The following is a 16,156-nucleotide window of genomic DNA, read 5'->3' on the forward strand; positions in this document are numbered from 1 at the left end:
AAAAAAACTTAAAAAATATTAACACATTCTAAAGTGAGCCTCTAACCTTACTCTCAAAATTGCTCCTCCTACAATCTATTAAAGCTTGGTTGGTGGCAACTCTATTCCTCCCGCTGCCTAAAGAAAAACCTCACATTAAGCCTTGATTTCTTGAATTCTTTCATGCATACCCACTATGTCATATGGAGCATGATCCTGATGCAATGGTGGCCTCCAATTCTACTACTAAGAATGCCATTCTAGATCAGAAAACAGAAAGGCTCACCAACCAAATTAATATGTTCAAATCTTAACATTGATTACATCATTTAATGCACATGGGAAGAAGGGGAAGCAGATGGAGGGTACAATGGGATAAGGTCAAAGAGTAGGATCACTACACTATTTAAATCCTGAAAGTGAAAAAAGAAAATAAAAGGAAAAGTGAAATTGTTATTCACTCAGTCGTGTCCCACTCTGTGACCCCATGGACTGTAGCCTGCCAAGCTCCTCTGTCTATGGAATTCTCCAGGCAAGAGTACTGGAGTGGGTAGCCGTTCCCTTCTTCAGGGGATACTCCCGACCCAGGGATTGAACCCAGGTCTTCTGCATTGCAGGTAGATTCTTATCCTGGGTTGTACAACATGCATTTGTTTTGTTGCATCAGTCTTCCTTGTTGATGGTGTGGTGACAGAACCAGAGGTGAGATTTGAGCAAGGGGCATTCTTCGGACAGAATGTACCTTGGACCACCACATACACTTGCTCTATTGGAGAGATGCAGGGGCAAGTATAGCTAACCTACAGCTGCAGCTCATTAATTAGTCTGCTAGATAGTTACAGGATTTATTTGCATTTTTTATGTAGAGCACTGGGAGGCCATAAGATATACTGAGTATCATTAATGAGCAGTCAATTTAGGAATGATGTAGCTGTCAGCCCAGATGTCATATAACTATACCTTATTGTTTGATCTTTTCATCTCTCTCCATCCGTAAGCAACACTCTTGTGTATTCCACCTATTTTTAACATGTGCAATATATTAAGTAACTATCTATAGGTGACACATATTTTGGCCTCTGCCTAATGTCTCCTCTGCTTTTTAATATGCTATCTAGGTTGGTCATAACTTTCCTTCCAAGGAGTAAGCGTCTTTTAATTTCATGGCTGCAATCACCATCTGCAGTGATTTTGGAGCCCCCAAAAATAAAATCTGACACTGCTTCCACTGTTTCCCCATCTATTTGCCATGAAGTGATGGGACCAGATGCCATGATCTTAGTTTTCTGAATGTTGAGCTTTAAGCCAACTTTTTCACTCTCCTCTTTCACTTTCATCAAGAGGCTCTTTAGTTCTTTGCTTTCTGCCATAAGGGTGGTGTCATCTGCATATCTGAGGTTATTGATATTTCTCCCAGCAATCTTGATTCCAGCTTGTGCTTCTTCCAGCCCAGCATTTCTCATGATGTACTCTGCATATAAGTTAAACAAGCAGGGTGACAATATACAGCCTTGACGTACTCCTTTTCCTATTTGGAACCAGTCTGTTGTTCCATGTCCAGTTCTAACTGTTGCTTTCTGACCTGCATATAGGTTTCTCAAGAGGTGGGTCAGGTGGTGTGGTATTCCCATCTTTTTCAGAATTTTCCACAATTTATTGTGATCCACACAGTCAAAGGCTTTGGCATAGTCACTAAAGCAGAAATAGATGTTTTCCTGGAACTCTCTTGCTTTTTCGGGCAGGAGGAGAAGGGGACAACAGAGGATGAGATGACTGGATGGCATCACCAACTTGATGGACATGAGTTTGAGTAAACTCTGGGAGTTGGTAATGGACAGGGAGGCCTGGCGTGCTGCGATTCATGGGGTCGCGAAGAGTCGGACACGAATGAGTGACTGAACTGAACTGAATGTCTCCTCATCAGCTAAATTTAACATGTGAGGTTCAATTATATTTCATAAGTTATTGATTTATTTAAAGTTTATGTTTAATGCCACTTAGAAGTTTTATCTATCATCTTTGCTTTCTTATAACACAATTAAATATTCTCAAAAAATACAGCTAACATATGTTCCACATTGAATTGGAAAACGCTATATGGTTATTCAAAACATATCCAGAATTCAATTACTATGCATCATGCTCAAAGGCAGAACCATTATAAATAAAAACAATATGGACATTTCTCAGAAATTAAAGAAAGAGCTACCATATGATCCAGCAGTTTCACTTCTCAGTATACATTTAAAGGAAATGAAGACAGTGTCTCAAAGATGTATCAGCACTCCCATGTTCACAGGAGCATTATTTGTAATAGTCAAGATATGAAAACAAACCTAAACGTCAGTTAATGGATGAATGAATAAAGAAAACATGGTGTATGTGTATATATACACACAAACACATATATACATATAATGAAATAGTATTCAGTCTTTACAAGGAAGGAAATTCTGCCATTTGAGACAACACAGATAGACCTAGAGGACATCATGCCAAGTGAATAAGCCAGACACAGAAAAATAAATATTATATAATCCTATTATCTCATTATATATTGAATTAAAAAACAAGTAGTAGTAGTCAAACTCATGGAAACACAGAGTGGAAGAGTGGTTCACCAGGGGCTGTAGGGAGACAATCACAGGAGTTTTTTGCTTTTTTTAATGGATACAGATCTTCCACTTTGCAAGATGAAAAGAATTCTGGAGATGGATGGTGGTGATGGTTAGGTAATTTTATGAATGTATTCAAAACCACTGAATTGCACACTTAAAAATGGTTAACATGGTCACTTTTATGTTATTTGTATTTGACCACAAAAAAATATCGGGGAGAAAGAAAGAAAAAAAAAAGTTTCTTGCCTGGATTACTGCTACAGCAGTCGAACTAGTCTCCTTGCTTCCATCCTTATTCTTCTAAGTCTCCTCTCCACAGAGCAACCAAGATGAAAATCATGAGTTTATGTCACTCCTCCAATAGCTTTCTACCTCAATGGTAATAAAAACCTTTACTATGACTTATCAGGCCCTATGTGATCTGGTCCATTACTATGTCTCCACCAATGTGCCCCTAACCCATGCCTTTCCTTGAATACTACAAATATTCCCATGACTCAGGAATTTTGTATTATCTCTGTTTTGTCCTCATGTGTTTATCTTCCCAAAGGCACCCATACCTCTTTCCAGTCTTTACTCAATATTTACTTTCTTAGTGAATCCTCTGACTACACACTGAAATTTTAACATTTTTCCACCATGTGCATATTCCACTGTCCTTTTATATTTTTACTTTTAGCATTTACTATTGTACTTTCTACTATATTTTACTTACTACATATTACTTTCATTTTATTTGAAATGTTATTCTACTTATACAGTTTATCTTGCTCACATTATGACTCGCCCATGAGCACATGCCCTCCATCAAGGCAGGAGTTATTTTGTATATTTGTTTAATTATGCATCATTTGGTCCTATAATAATACCTGCTACATAGGTGATTAATATATAAGTGTAAAATATGACACGAATGAATACTATTCGACGTGTGAGAATAATAATAGAGAAAATTCAGTGGCAGTATAATTAACATGAACCTGGTGTTAGATAAATCTGAACTTGAATCCAGGCCCTGCCACTTATTGGTTAGGTCTTGAAATTTGGATTAAACTGGCTAATTTGAAAAGGAGATATAAGTCATTCTAGGCTGAGAGAACCATAAAAGCTAAGACACAAAATTGCTTCACACTATGCAGGAGAAAAAGTGATTTAATTTGGTTGGAGTAAAGAAAACATAAAATAGATTAGTGTGAAACAAGCATGAAAATATCAATTGTTAATAGATCATGGAACTTATTGATGAAATTTAGGAGAATGGAATTGTCACAAAGGCAAAAGGAAGTGAAGAAAGTTTTGTGAATGGTATTATTAAAGCTGTTAATAAGAAAATCTAATCTGATTTAGAGGGGACTAAGCTAAAAAGAGTGATATTGATTGCAAAGCTATTTCTGTAACCTAGCAGACATGCAGTGAGCCTGAATCAGAGGGCACTTATACCGAGGGGAATGCCGAGGAGACATAACTTAATAAAGAAATATATGAAGAAAGAATTGACAATACATGTCTCCTTACTGAATATCCGATCACTACACACAAGAGAGCATGTCACATATTTAAGTCTCAAGAACTGCTGAATAACATCTTCATTTACATAACCAAAAGGACAACAAAGAGGTCTGTGAGCAATGAATCAAGGTCCACTTCAGGATATCAGAGTTTGGAGAAATCAGTGGACATCAAGATATAGATACATATCAAAGAGTTGGAAATGAGGCTGTAAATCAAGAGAAACTGGAAGGAGTGAGAACATAGATACAATGATCATGGGGGCAGACAGCTCCAAGTCAGGAGACTAAAGCACACTGACAAGAGACGATGTATACACAAAAGCAGGCCAAAGGACCTCACACCAGACACCTATACTAAGGGAGCTGAAAAATGAGTAGAAGCCACATAAGGAAAGAGACACAGGACAGTTAGAGATGGAGAAGAAGCTGCTAAGTCTACAGGCTATAAGAAAAGTATTTCAATGACAGTACAAAACCTGAGAGGTGAGAAAAAGACACTGGACTTGGTGATGAAGTATAATTATTTGTTGAATAAACAAATGAATATATAAAGCATAGACTCCAAAAAAATGATCAGTGAAAGAGTCATAAAATAGTACATTAACAAGATAAAATGGAGTGGTGTGTCTGGAGAGAGGAGGTATATACCTACAGGAGTTTTGGCTAGTGTGAGGTGCCTGGAGGAAGAGAGAAATGAAAAGCGAAAAAAGATATTGGGGATTTTGGATATTAGATTATGATAGAATGAGAGGTATGATCAAAGTCATAATAATAGAAATTCAGTGTAACTATAAAAACGATGTCCTCCACTCAAGAGTGAGTGGCAGCTAAGTGATACAATGAAGGAAAAGTTGGGGTTCACATCAGATCCTATTTCTTCTTGGTAAATTATGAGAAAAACTGATTTATAGGCAGAAATCCTGAGACAGGTAAGACTGCTTCACCTAAAAACATTCACAAACTGCAATAACTATAAATCAGATTTTCTAAGTTGGGACAGAAGGGGATAATTAATGTTTCTAAGATATTGGAAACTTTTAAGATAATTTACGCATTTTATGTTTCCCATAGAGAACAGTCACCACATGGCTCTCTCTTCCGTTACAGAAAACTTAATCCTTATAGACCACCAGGTAAACACTTGAATGAAACCCTCTGATGGAATCCAATCTGGCCTGTCATTTGAAGTGGATCAGATACAACCTGTAGGGGGCAGGTGCAGGCTCAGCCCCTCTGAGAAATTCTTCAGAAAAATTTTCTCAGTAAATAAGACAAAAACTTCTCAAACCTAACTACATGTAGCACCATCTCCTGCTGTGGTTCCTTTAAAAATAGGCAGAATATATCATTCCTCAACTGATTCATGTTTCTTCTTTTCTAAAGGATAACAATAGGTTTATTTCAGTGGCTTCTGTTAAAACAGATAAGTGAACTGTTGAATATTTTATGATATATTACATATTTTGTAATATTTAGACAAAGGGAGAGTGAACAAATACCATCTAGCAAAATTAAGTCCATTTATAATTACTTCATTAAGGAGTCATACCTGAGCAATGCCTTAATGAGATGGTAATGAGGTAAAAATGTACTGTCAGAGTAAGCACTGGAGAAAATCTTCTGGAAAAGGCAGCCCAATAACCTGAAAATAAGGGGGAAAATACTTCCCTCTTTGTCTTGCCTTACATGTCTTTATTTTAGGAGGAACGACACCTATTTTTTAAGGCTTGGAATTTTCTTTTGGAGTATGGTGATTAAAAAAACAAAAAAAAGCCTAAAGAGTCAGGGAGAGTCAGGAGGGTGCAAGAAGAGAAGAAAGGAAAGGGTGGATGTACTTCAAATGGAGATAAAAAAACAATAGTACCTCTCAACTCAGAGAGTCATTATAAGGATTTTGCTAGTTCATATGATGTATACACATAGCATATAGTTAACACTCAGTAATGTGTGGCAGAATTCTTTTTATTTACTGATAATGAAGAAACTGATGAAGTTATTTTGTTCAAGAATATACAATTGACCTTTGTGAAAATGTGGATGGGAATCTAATTGAAGATGAGGCTGAGTCACATAAACACTCTCACTCATCTCCTTTGTTCAACTTGGCAAGAAAACCAGCCAAGGATAAAGGGCAATGGGGTGCCCTGAAATATGGTCCCTTGGGGAAATCTTTCAGTGTTAAAAAACTTTCAACCTCACGCATCAATTAACTGCTCCAAATAAATCACAAATTAAATACAACCACTATCTTAACAAAACTGATGAGTCTCCAAAAAGGTACGCTTTTCTCCAATGAGATCAAGATAATAATTTCTAAATCCCCATTCACAGTGCTGTATTTACAAAAGTCACTTCTGCAAGAACTTTTCAAATTGTTCTTCTAAGCAAAATATATGATATTTTCTTTTAAAAGGAAGTTTTGGCAAATCCAGCAATTCTAGCACACTTCATTTCCATGCTCTAACATGTAGAGGCTATAGCTTCCTATATTTTTTGGTTTTCTACAACATTGCAATAATGAAGGAAAACTCCACTGAGAAGATTTTTCACATGGAAAATATTGAATGGTGCATAGAATCTGACCTGGTTTGAGTGTGACTTTCTTGTATAAATACTACAGAGCCTGATATCAAGTTTAAATTAGCCAAATTAAAATATATGAAGAAGCTTGCAGCTATATTTTTCTTAAATAGAATACAAATACATATATAGAGAGAGTGAATATATAATAAGGGTGTCTATATAGAGAATACATTTCCCTTAGGAATCAGATATCTAGAAAAATCTACCCAAGTAATGTGACTAGCAAATTATATGCATTTTCTCATTCTAATAAATGAGCTCTTTTTAATGAGCTTTATGTTTTGGTATAACCATTGTAACCTTCATAAAAGCTAAACTTACAGGTAATCATACAATGAGAGTAGAAATCACTATTTTGAGAATCATCAGTCATGAAGAATCAACATATGGTTAAACCTAGAGAGTTCTCAACAGCAAAAACAGCATCATGTCAAGTATCTAATACAACTGAGAACCATGAAATGGCTCTGGATGAAGAAGGGGGAAAGCAAAAAAAAGGCACTGCAAAATTCAAACAGACACAAAAAACCATGTTGGGTTATCTTGGATGAAGAAGTTCTTTGGTTTGGAGAACAGAGAGTAAATGTTGACAGACCTGTGAAGGAAATGGGCTCCGTGTGGGGTCAGAGGTGGAGACATAAGCAGCCTGTGTGTAGGCATAGCTCTTGAAGCGAGGCTGAGGAGAGGAAGGAGTTCGTTCATAGCCCTGTGCTAGACTGACAGTGATCTGCAGAAGGGTTTGGGGAAGGAGGACAGAGAGGAGGAGGAGACAACATAAGTAACCCTGCAAGGAACTGCTTTCCAATACACTAGAAAAACAAATAGCAAACGGAAACAGTGAGCTGAAAAGTGCAATCCTAAACACATGTAAGTGATATTCAAAACTGGTACACTCCAAGCACTGCGGTGTGTTCAGTGTCGTGTCAGAAGGCAGGGAGTCAGAGAAGAGGGCAGGGTAGGGTTTCATCATAGAGTCCATACGGACACACCTCCAGCACCAATGCAGGATGCGTCCTTGCCATCTGGCGAAAACATGCATCCCGAAGCAATTTTCTCTGAACCCAAAGTAAACAAAACCAGAATTTATCATGTCAATACCCTGGAAAGGACTGGAGCTTTCATAAGCTAAATATAGAATTAGCTCAGTAGAGTGAGAAAATGAGGCCTGAGAGTTTTCCATGCCTTCAGCAGAAATTTCGCTAATGGCTTTTTCATCGTTGTGTCAAATAATGAAAAAAAAAAACAACAACAACAACAACAAGACAAAACACCCTAAATATGCTTCTTGGGAAGAAGAACAAGACATGTAATAGAAGAATCCCACTGGATTCTATACAATAATATCACAGAAGTCTTTACCATATGTATTCTCATTTAAATTTTCCTTAAATTATTTTAAACTAATTTCATCTTACCAAAAATGTTACTTTGAGTATTCAAAATTTGTTAATACATCAGCAAGTTGCCGCTAAAAGTAAGAAAATATTATTAAACAGAATATTTGCCTTTGCTCTTGGTCTGGTTCCCTGCTTTGTGCTCTAGCTGATGGAAAGTCTAATATGTATATAACTCTATCTTTAATCTTCTGTCATTTTACATAATGGAAATGCAATCTATTCTGTGTACCAAATTCATATAAATGGTGCTTACCAATAGCAGAGCATTTTAAAAACGTGTCTTGAAAATAACATGAATCAGGTAAAATTTAAGTTCATAGAGTCCTCTCTCTCATTGTCTCTCTCCAAAGACACACATACACATATACACACACACACTCTAAGCTGAGCTGTATATATACTTTTGCACATATATGATGTGTGAATATATATACATATACACACATACTATGCTACATATATATATGTGTATCTATCCATAGATAATATAGACATGTGTGTATGATAACTAAAAATCCATATAAAACAGGGTATTAGCTATCTCTTCCATCCTTTACCTGTTGAGAGTAGTGCATTTGATGATGTAGTTGAAAATGTTCTTCCCTTGTAACTTTTGATGGCCTTGGCAACATTTCCACCTCCTGGATGGCTTCGAGGCTCACTTGTTGAGGCAAAACTTGGAAGAGAGATGTGACGTACATTAAGATGGACTTCTTATCTGGATAAGTGGTGGCAACATCTGTAAGCACATCAACACCACATATCAATTTTGGGTTTCCATGTCTGAGTCTCCAAAAGGGGATGAACAAATCGATGTTACAGGAAGAAGATGGATTAATGAGCACTTGATTGTCCATGAATGTCCTCCAGAGACTAATTAGAACATGATAATCAGGCTTAAAATGTACTTCCAATTTGGCAGACCAATGAGATGCACACTAAAGTTAATTTCTTTTCCTTGTTCACATAAAAGCTTCATTCCGCAATACTTTTTTAAAGTCAAATTGCCAAACCAGCCCATCTGAGAGAGTGGTTTTCATTAGATAAGAAACAAAAATAAAACACTGCGTCTTCCTTACCATGGAAAGTTATAACAGCATGTCAATTAAAATGGTGCACTGGTAATTAAACAATTACACCAAAGAGCTTAATGCCCTGGCTTCCAGTAAAGAAAGCTCGTACCTCCTAATCAAATTTTTGCTGGTGATTAAGCATGTAAAGAGCAAAATAATGTCTCTGTGTTGAAATGAGCCATGTATTTCTACAATCAAAATAAAATAAAACAACTATATACCATATGCACAACGATTTGTAATATTCCTTAAGTATATTAAAAATATTTGTTTACATTATGGTACATCTGTTAAAGTCAGATGTCGCTTTCCTTCTCAGATGTTAGAGATAAATTTAAAAGTTCTTCACATAAAGTTGATCTGACATTATGTCCTTTGCCACATCTAGGGAATGAAAGAAACCCAGTGTTTAAAGTCAATAATAATTCATAATAACACATACAATAAGTGGCAGCTCCTTCAAAAGCTTCTTTTGCTTCTTGGCATTACAATTTACCCACTGTGCTCATTCCAGGGAACCAAAATGTAAAAATAATCCTTTATGTGAAGTGTATCATTAATCCCAGAAGTGTTAAAACATAAATCCTGGCAGGAGGCCAAGACAACTTAGCAGCAATGTGCCAGGCATTTCTCTTGCCATAAATTTATCCTAGCTCAGCTAGCATGAAAAGATCTGTTTTAAGTTAAATATGTATATTCCGATCAGGTGTTCTAAGTTAAAAAGCCAAAAGTCAAATTTCAAGTCCAAAAGCATAAAAGGAGGTTGAGCAGGTCACTCAGTCAAATTCCTCCACTAGTTACAGGAACATGATTAACCAGAACAACTATTTTTAAAGTATTTTTCAAAAGAGTTAAGGAGGAGGGAAAAGCTAGCTAATGTTCCTTGGTCTGCTTCTATCCATTGTGTAACACTGCGCTTCTTAATTTTTAATGTGCATATGAATCACCTGGGGATCTTTTTAAAACTCAGATTCAGCAGGTCACAGGGGGAGCCTGAGGCCCTGCATTTCCAACAAGCTCCCAGGTGATGCTGAAGCTGTTGGCTTGAAGGCCATACTTAGAATAACAAGGGTCATAAAAAATGACACAGAAACACACTCTTGTATTATCTTCTGCATCACTGTTTTGCTTACTTGTTTTCAGAAGATACTTATTGGACACTTAAACGCATCAGGCTTAGAGGTACAAAGGGCTTCTCTGGTGACTTAGATGGTAAAGAATCTACTTATAAGGCAGGAGATCAGGGTTCAATCCATAGGTTGGCAGGTTCCCCTGGAGAAAGAAATGGCTAATCCACTCCAATATTCTTGCCTGGAGAATTCCATGGATAGAGGAGCCTGGTGGGCCATAGTCCATGGGGTTGCAAAGAGTCGGATGTGATAAAGTGACTAACACTTCAGAAGTACAAAGCTATAAAATACCTGGTCTCTGCTCCCTATTATAATTTAATTATTAGCCAATGGATGGTGAAGATAATTTTTTGCAAATATTTTTAGGAAAGAACTAGAGAATACTGTGTGTATAAGTTCTGCCTTTCTAAAAAAAAAATTAGTAGCTTAGCTTTGAAATTCTACAATCTCCCTTTCATTTCATAATTGTTTTTCAAGTGTTCATTGTATGGTAGATATTATACTTTATACCATATGTTTCTGAAACTCTAGAATGTTTTCTCCCTTCTCACTAGTAACTAGTCAAGTTTATCTTTAATGAGCAAAATTTAGAATTCAGTTTATTTTTTAGTGCATTAAATAAAACCATGCTGTGAAAAGGCACTGAATTTTAAAAGACTGTCTATGTAAATAAAAAGGTCCATGTCTATTTACTGCTATATTAGACATGTGAATGTGTATAACTGGCCTCAAATACACACTGTGATCACAAGAAATAAAGGTAAAAATAGATTAAGCATTATTTCTACTGCTCCAAGCAAACGTCAAAAATTGTAGCACGTGTTATCTACATAAGACATCTTTTGGATGAATGTGAATATTCATAAATATTACTTACTACAATCACAATTTGACCAAACTATTGATGTTTTTACCCCAATTTATTACCATCCTACCTCTGAAGCTATCCAGGATTCAGTTGCACCAGTAGCTAGAACTCAGTATTTCTTTTTTTATAGAAAGGGATACAGATATTCTAAAATCGGTTGAATTCCTTCCAAATATATTTACTAAAGATGTATTATACTTTAAATATTTTAGTAGATTATCCAGGAGGTTAGAATGCCTGAATGCTGCTTACAATTTGGAATAATAAAATAAGTAAGAAGAAAAGTATATTACAGTACAATGTAAATAGAATTTAAAATGTGTTCCACTTACTGGCACAACCAGTGCTTTAATAAGTTCAGAAAAAGGAAGAAAGCATGCCTTACTGGAAGATCAGATAATTCTTTATGAAAAGAAAACTTAAATAAATTTGTATAGGATTTAATTAGCTGGAAATGGAGCAACGTATTCCTCCACTGTAGAATGTACTCCTCCAGTGTAGAAAAGCATGAGCAAAAGTGTTGAAGTAGAAACAGATTGGGCTTGCCTGGTGGCTCAGTGGGTAAAGAATCCACCTGCAATGCAGGAGACACAGGAGACATGGGTTCGATCCCTGGGTCGGGAAGATCCCCTGAAGTAGGACATGGCAACCCACTCCAGTATTCTTGCCTGGAGAATCCGATGGACCAAGGAGCCTGGCAGGTCACCATCCAAAGGGTTGCAAAGAGTCAGACACGACTGTGTGACTGAGCACAGAGACACATTAGACAGGCCCCGGTAAGAGTGACTATGAGTGTTTTAGCCATGTAATTGAGCTTAATAGGACAAAATGGGAAGCCTGCATGTAAAACCCTAAGGGATCATCAAGGCAAAGTAGTCACTTGGCCTTAGTTCAATAGGTTGAAGAGTGAGCAACTACTTTTGATCCAGATTGTGACATCATTGAAATTTTTGTAAAGTAAAACCATTAAGTACAGAATAGAAAGAAGGAGAAAAAAAACAAAACTAGCATCAAGTAGAAGGCTGAGACCCAATCCAGACAGGAGGTGTTATGGAACTAAAATAGGCTGTGTTATGAAAACAAGGGAATGTGTGATAGAAATTCTAAGAGCCAAAATAACTGTATTCAATTTCAATTCATTTACTCCACAGTCTTTGCAGATCCCTGTATACAAGATCCTGTCCTAAGCCTTGAGGGCACAAAGATTAATAAACTGAAAATGAAATGGAGGAGGAAACTGCTTGTTCTGTAGCTATAGCAACACATAGCTACCAATACAAGTTTCAAACTCATTTAATCAATTAACAATTACCTGCCTACAGAGTCTTGATCATGCTTCCCCAGGCCAACCAACATCAACCCCTCCCTTCTGAGGGGCCAATCAGAAGTGCAGTTGCTCCAAAATGAACAAATTGTGAACACAAACCAGTTAATGGTGGTCTCACCTGAGCAACCAATCATGCTTCTAAGAGTGTCCTCAACCTAATCCCTAGTCTGAATGTCCACAATCTCCTGAACTCTGGGTTTCCCCTCAAATCTAAGGATTTAAAGAAAGTGAGAATGATGGGATGCAACTTTTTATTATTATTATTACAAGACATTAAAATGTAAAGAAGTGGGTAAACCCCCAAAATAAGAACTTAAAATTATATGAAAGCTATCTAAAACCCTACTATATAATGGATTCATTGCCATAAATGCTTAATCATTTTTAATCCAATCTTTGAAGCCATTTCAGAATGGAAATGTTGAGCTCTTAATATGCCAGAAAATTATTTATGAACTGTAACTTTGATTCTGATGAGTATTTCTACAGTCATCAGATTTGATACTGAGGACTATAATGGAAAAAAATCACTTAGGGAAATTCTCTATTTTTCAAAGAAATTGAAGTCCACAGGGGTTTGATGGCAAGTTCAAAAGCTAGATCAAGTCCAAGTTAGAACTCAGTCAGTGTATCATAATTTTCAGTACCTTACACCTTCATTTTTTTCAGAGAATGTGATCTCAGTGGATTTGAAAACTGAGACTCTCAAAGTCATTATCTAAATCATGACCTGGTGATCCATGTGATTCCATTATCAAACATTACCTACACTCTCCATGGAATTAGTCATTTCTACTTCTAATAAGTGAGGTATAACAAGAGTAAATACATATTAAAAATGCAACTTCAGTGGCAATCAAAGAAATGCAAATTAAATAAACATGAAGGTGTTTAATTATACTACACTGTCTATCAAATTATCAAAGAATGACAAAAGGGTAACAATCAATCTGGCAGTAGCATCAATGAAAAATATTTTGCTATGTCTAAAAACAATCATATTCAATGATCTAGTAATTTTCCTTTTAGGAATCCACCATAAGAAAATAATTAGATTTCTACATGAAGTTTTATGTAAACAATGTGAAAGTTAAGCTCCATTTACAATTAGAAAAGATTTATCACACAAAAAAGAAAAGAAATGTAAACCATCTCAAATTGCTTAGTAGAAAATTAGAATTAGAAATGATCAAGTGCATAATTACTTATGAATATCACAAAGCCATTCAAAATGCTGCTTTTGAAGAATATTTGATAATATGTGAAAATATATTCTTAATAAGGTAATAGTGAAACAGAATGAAGCACAATTTATGTAGAATATAACAATTTGTGGAAAAAGTTAGGAGAACATACTTTAAGACATTAGTGAAATGGGTATGGTTGTGGAATTTAAAATAATTTACTTTTTCTCCTTCATCCTATCTATATCTTCCACACTATTCTACACTCACTAATTTTATAATCAGACACTATATTCTATAATACAAGTATCTGTAAAGATCAAAGAGACAATAAAATCAAAGGTGTACAATGTTTTCTTTTAGTATGCCCCAAGAAGTACTTCTCCAAGAAGTCAATGAGAATGAGTTTGGTAGGACACTGGTGTTTTCAACACAGAACTGTTCTTTGTGCTTGCCTGGTAGCTCAGCTGATAAAGAATCCGCCTGCAATGCAGGAGACCCCAGTTCAATTACTGGATCGGGAAGATCTGCTGGAGAAGGGATAGGCTACCCACTCCAGTATTCTTGGGCTTTCCTGGTGGCTCAGTTGGTAAGGAATCCACTTGCAATGTGGGAGACTTGGGTTCGATCCCTGGCTTGGGAAGATCCCTTGGAGAAGGGAATGGCTACCCACTCCAGTATAATGGCCTGGAGAATCTTATCTTGGGCAACCAACCTCCAGAAAGTCTGATTAGCCAGCTGCCAGGCACAACCTTGAAACACCTCTGGGAAATCTAAACAAGAGCCTCCACTGTCTAACTCTCAGGTGAGTTTTCTGCCAGGAAAAAGGCAGGAATTGAAATACTGGGTTATAATGCACATCATGTGTAATCGGAAAGAAGCAGGATTTCAAAGGTAACAGATTTATAAATGTGAACTCACAAAGTTTGGTCAACCTTTTAAAAGTTATATTAAAAGTTTAAAAAGATCATGGTTATCTTTTATCAGATCAGAATAAATGATCTGAATAAATGTGGATCATTTCCCACTGAAGTTGTACTCAGTTCAGTTCAGTTCAGTCGCTCAGTTGTGTCTGGCTCTTTGTGACCCCATGAATCGCAGCATGCCAGGCCTCCCTGTCCATCACCAACTCCCAGAGTCTACTCAAACTCATGCCCATCGAGTCGGTGATGCCATCCAGCCATCTCATCCTCTGTCGTCCCCTTCTCCTCCTGCCCCCAAGCCCTCCCAGCATCAGGGTCTTTTCCAATGAGTCAACTCTTTGCATGAGGTGGCCAAAGTATTAGAGTTGTATTAGGAACAAAACAATCAATAAATCTACTGTAAGAGAAGGGTGATGGGTGAACAGGGAAGAAGAAACTTGCAGTAAGTACCCAAGAAAGCATGGTCAGATAGCTCTAAAAATGAAAATGTGAATGCATGCTTTTAAACACAATAAAAATTCTGTGTTTGCTAAATAACCAAATGCACAGATGCGAAATTCTGAAGAACTTATTGATGAAAGCAAAGGAGGTTTATACATGAGGTCTATAAAGAAAGAAATACTGTCATATTGTCATCTGATCTCTAAGCACTAGAATAAATTGTAGGTGATACCATAGCAATGGAGTAATTAATTAAAGTGTTAGACTGTTATTTTCAGTTTTAGTATTTTTCATCCAGCACTACATTCTACACACATGCATCTTCCATTCACAAGTCACTTTACACAGAGGATATGCAGCATTCCAGTAAGAAAATAACTCACACAGGTCCCCTCTGGTTAAATTCTTTGAAATTCTACAATACATTCTTCCCTCACTAAATTAAGTACCCTTTAATTAAGTTGTTCCATAGTTTTAGCATTTCACTCAATGATTCAAGTTGCTTTTATCATCTAATAACAATCTTTCTCATTAAAGGGCTATAAAATATAGTAATGAAAGTAATTTGTATTGATGAAGATGATTCAGTTTCATAATAAAATTAATGATAAAAGTATAGGCTTTAATTTATACATGAGAAACACTAAACACTTTTATCATTTAAACATCCAATTATTCCTTTTAAGATGCTTACGGTACAGCTAGCAGAAAACTATGAATGTAGTTTGGTACAAGTAGAATACAGTGCTTAAGATACATAATGCTTACTTAGGGTCTAACAGGGAAAAACTAAAGCAAAAATCGGGTGGCTTACAGGAGACTTCAGATACCCTCCACACTAGTTCAGCTTTCTGCTCATTAACCAAACAATGCTAAAGATACCTATGCAAATATGAACTATGTATTCAATCCAATAAATAATGGTAACTGGAAATGATGTTACTGATTCTGAAAAGTATGGAAGTGACAACATGAGACACTGAAAACAAATAGTTAATGAGTTACTACTTTGTACCAGCCTAGTTTTTGAATATATAGATATATATTCTGGTCTTTGAGGATATAATGGTAAATAAATAGGCCCAGAGATCTGGCCTCATGGTTCTTTGACTCTAACGGGGA

General features: G+C 36.3%; 1 protein-coding gene across 2 annotated transcripts in view; it reads right to left on the reverse strand.

Moving 5' to 3' along the window:
- Positions 1-16,156, reverse strand: part of DMD (dystrophin) — a 2,163,935-nt gene that overhangs the window by 1,621,558 nt on the left and 526,221 nt on the right. The window contains exons 8-9 of one of the 2 annotated variants that reach the window (XM_065915495.1): positions 8,646-8,827; positions 7,287-7,418 (exon numbers count right to left, since the gene is read on the reverse strand). In XM_065915495.1, coding sequence (XP_065771567.1) covers positions 7,287-7,418; positions 8,646-8,827 — 314 coding nt within the window. The remainder of the gene's footprint in view (positions 1-7,286; positions 7,419-8,645; positions 8,828-16,156) is intronic. The other variant, XM_065915496.1, reaches the window with a different exon arrangement.

The sequence above is a fragment of the Muntiacus reevesi genome, chromosome X (genome assembly GCF_963930625.1).
Source record: "Muntiacus reevesi chromosome X, mMunRee1.1, whole genome shotgun sequence".
NCBI classification, from domain to species: domain Eukaryota; kingdom Metazoa; phylum Chordata; class Mammalia; order Artiodactyla; family Cervidae; genus Muntiacus; species Muntiacus reevesi.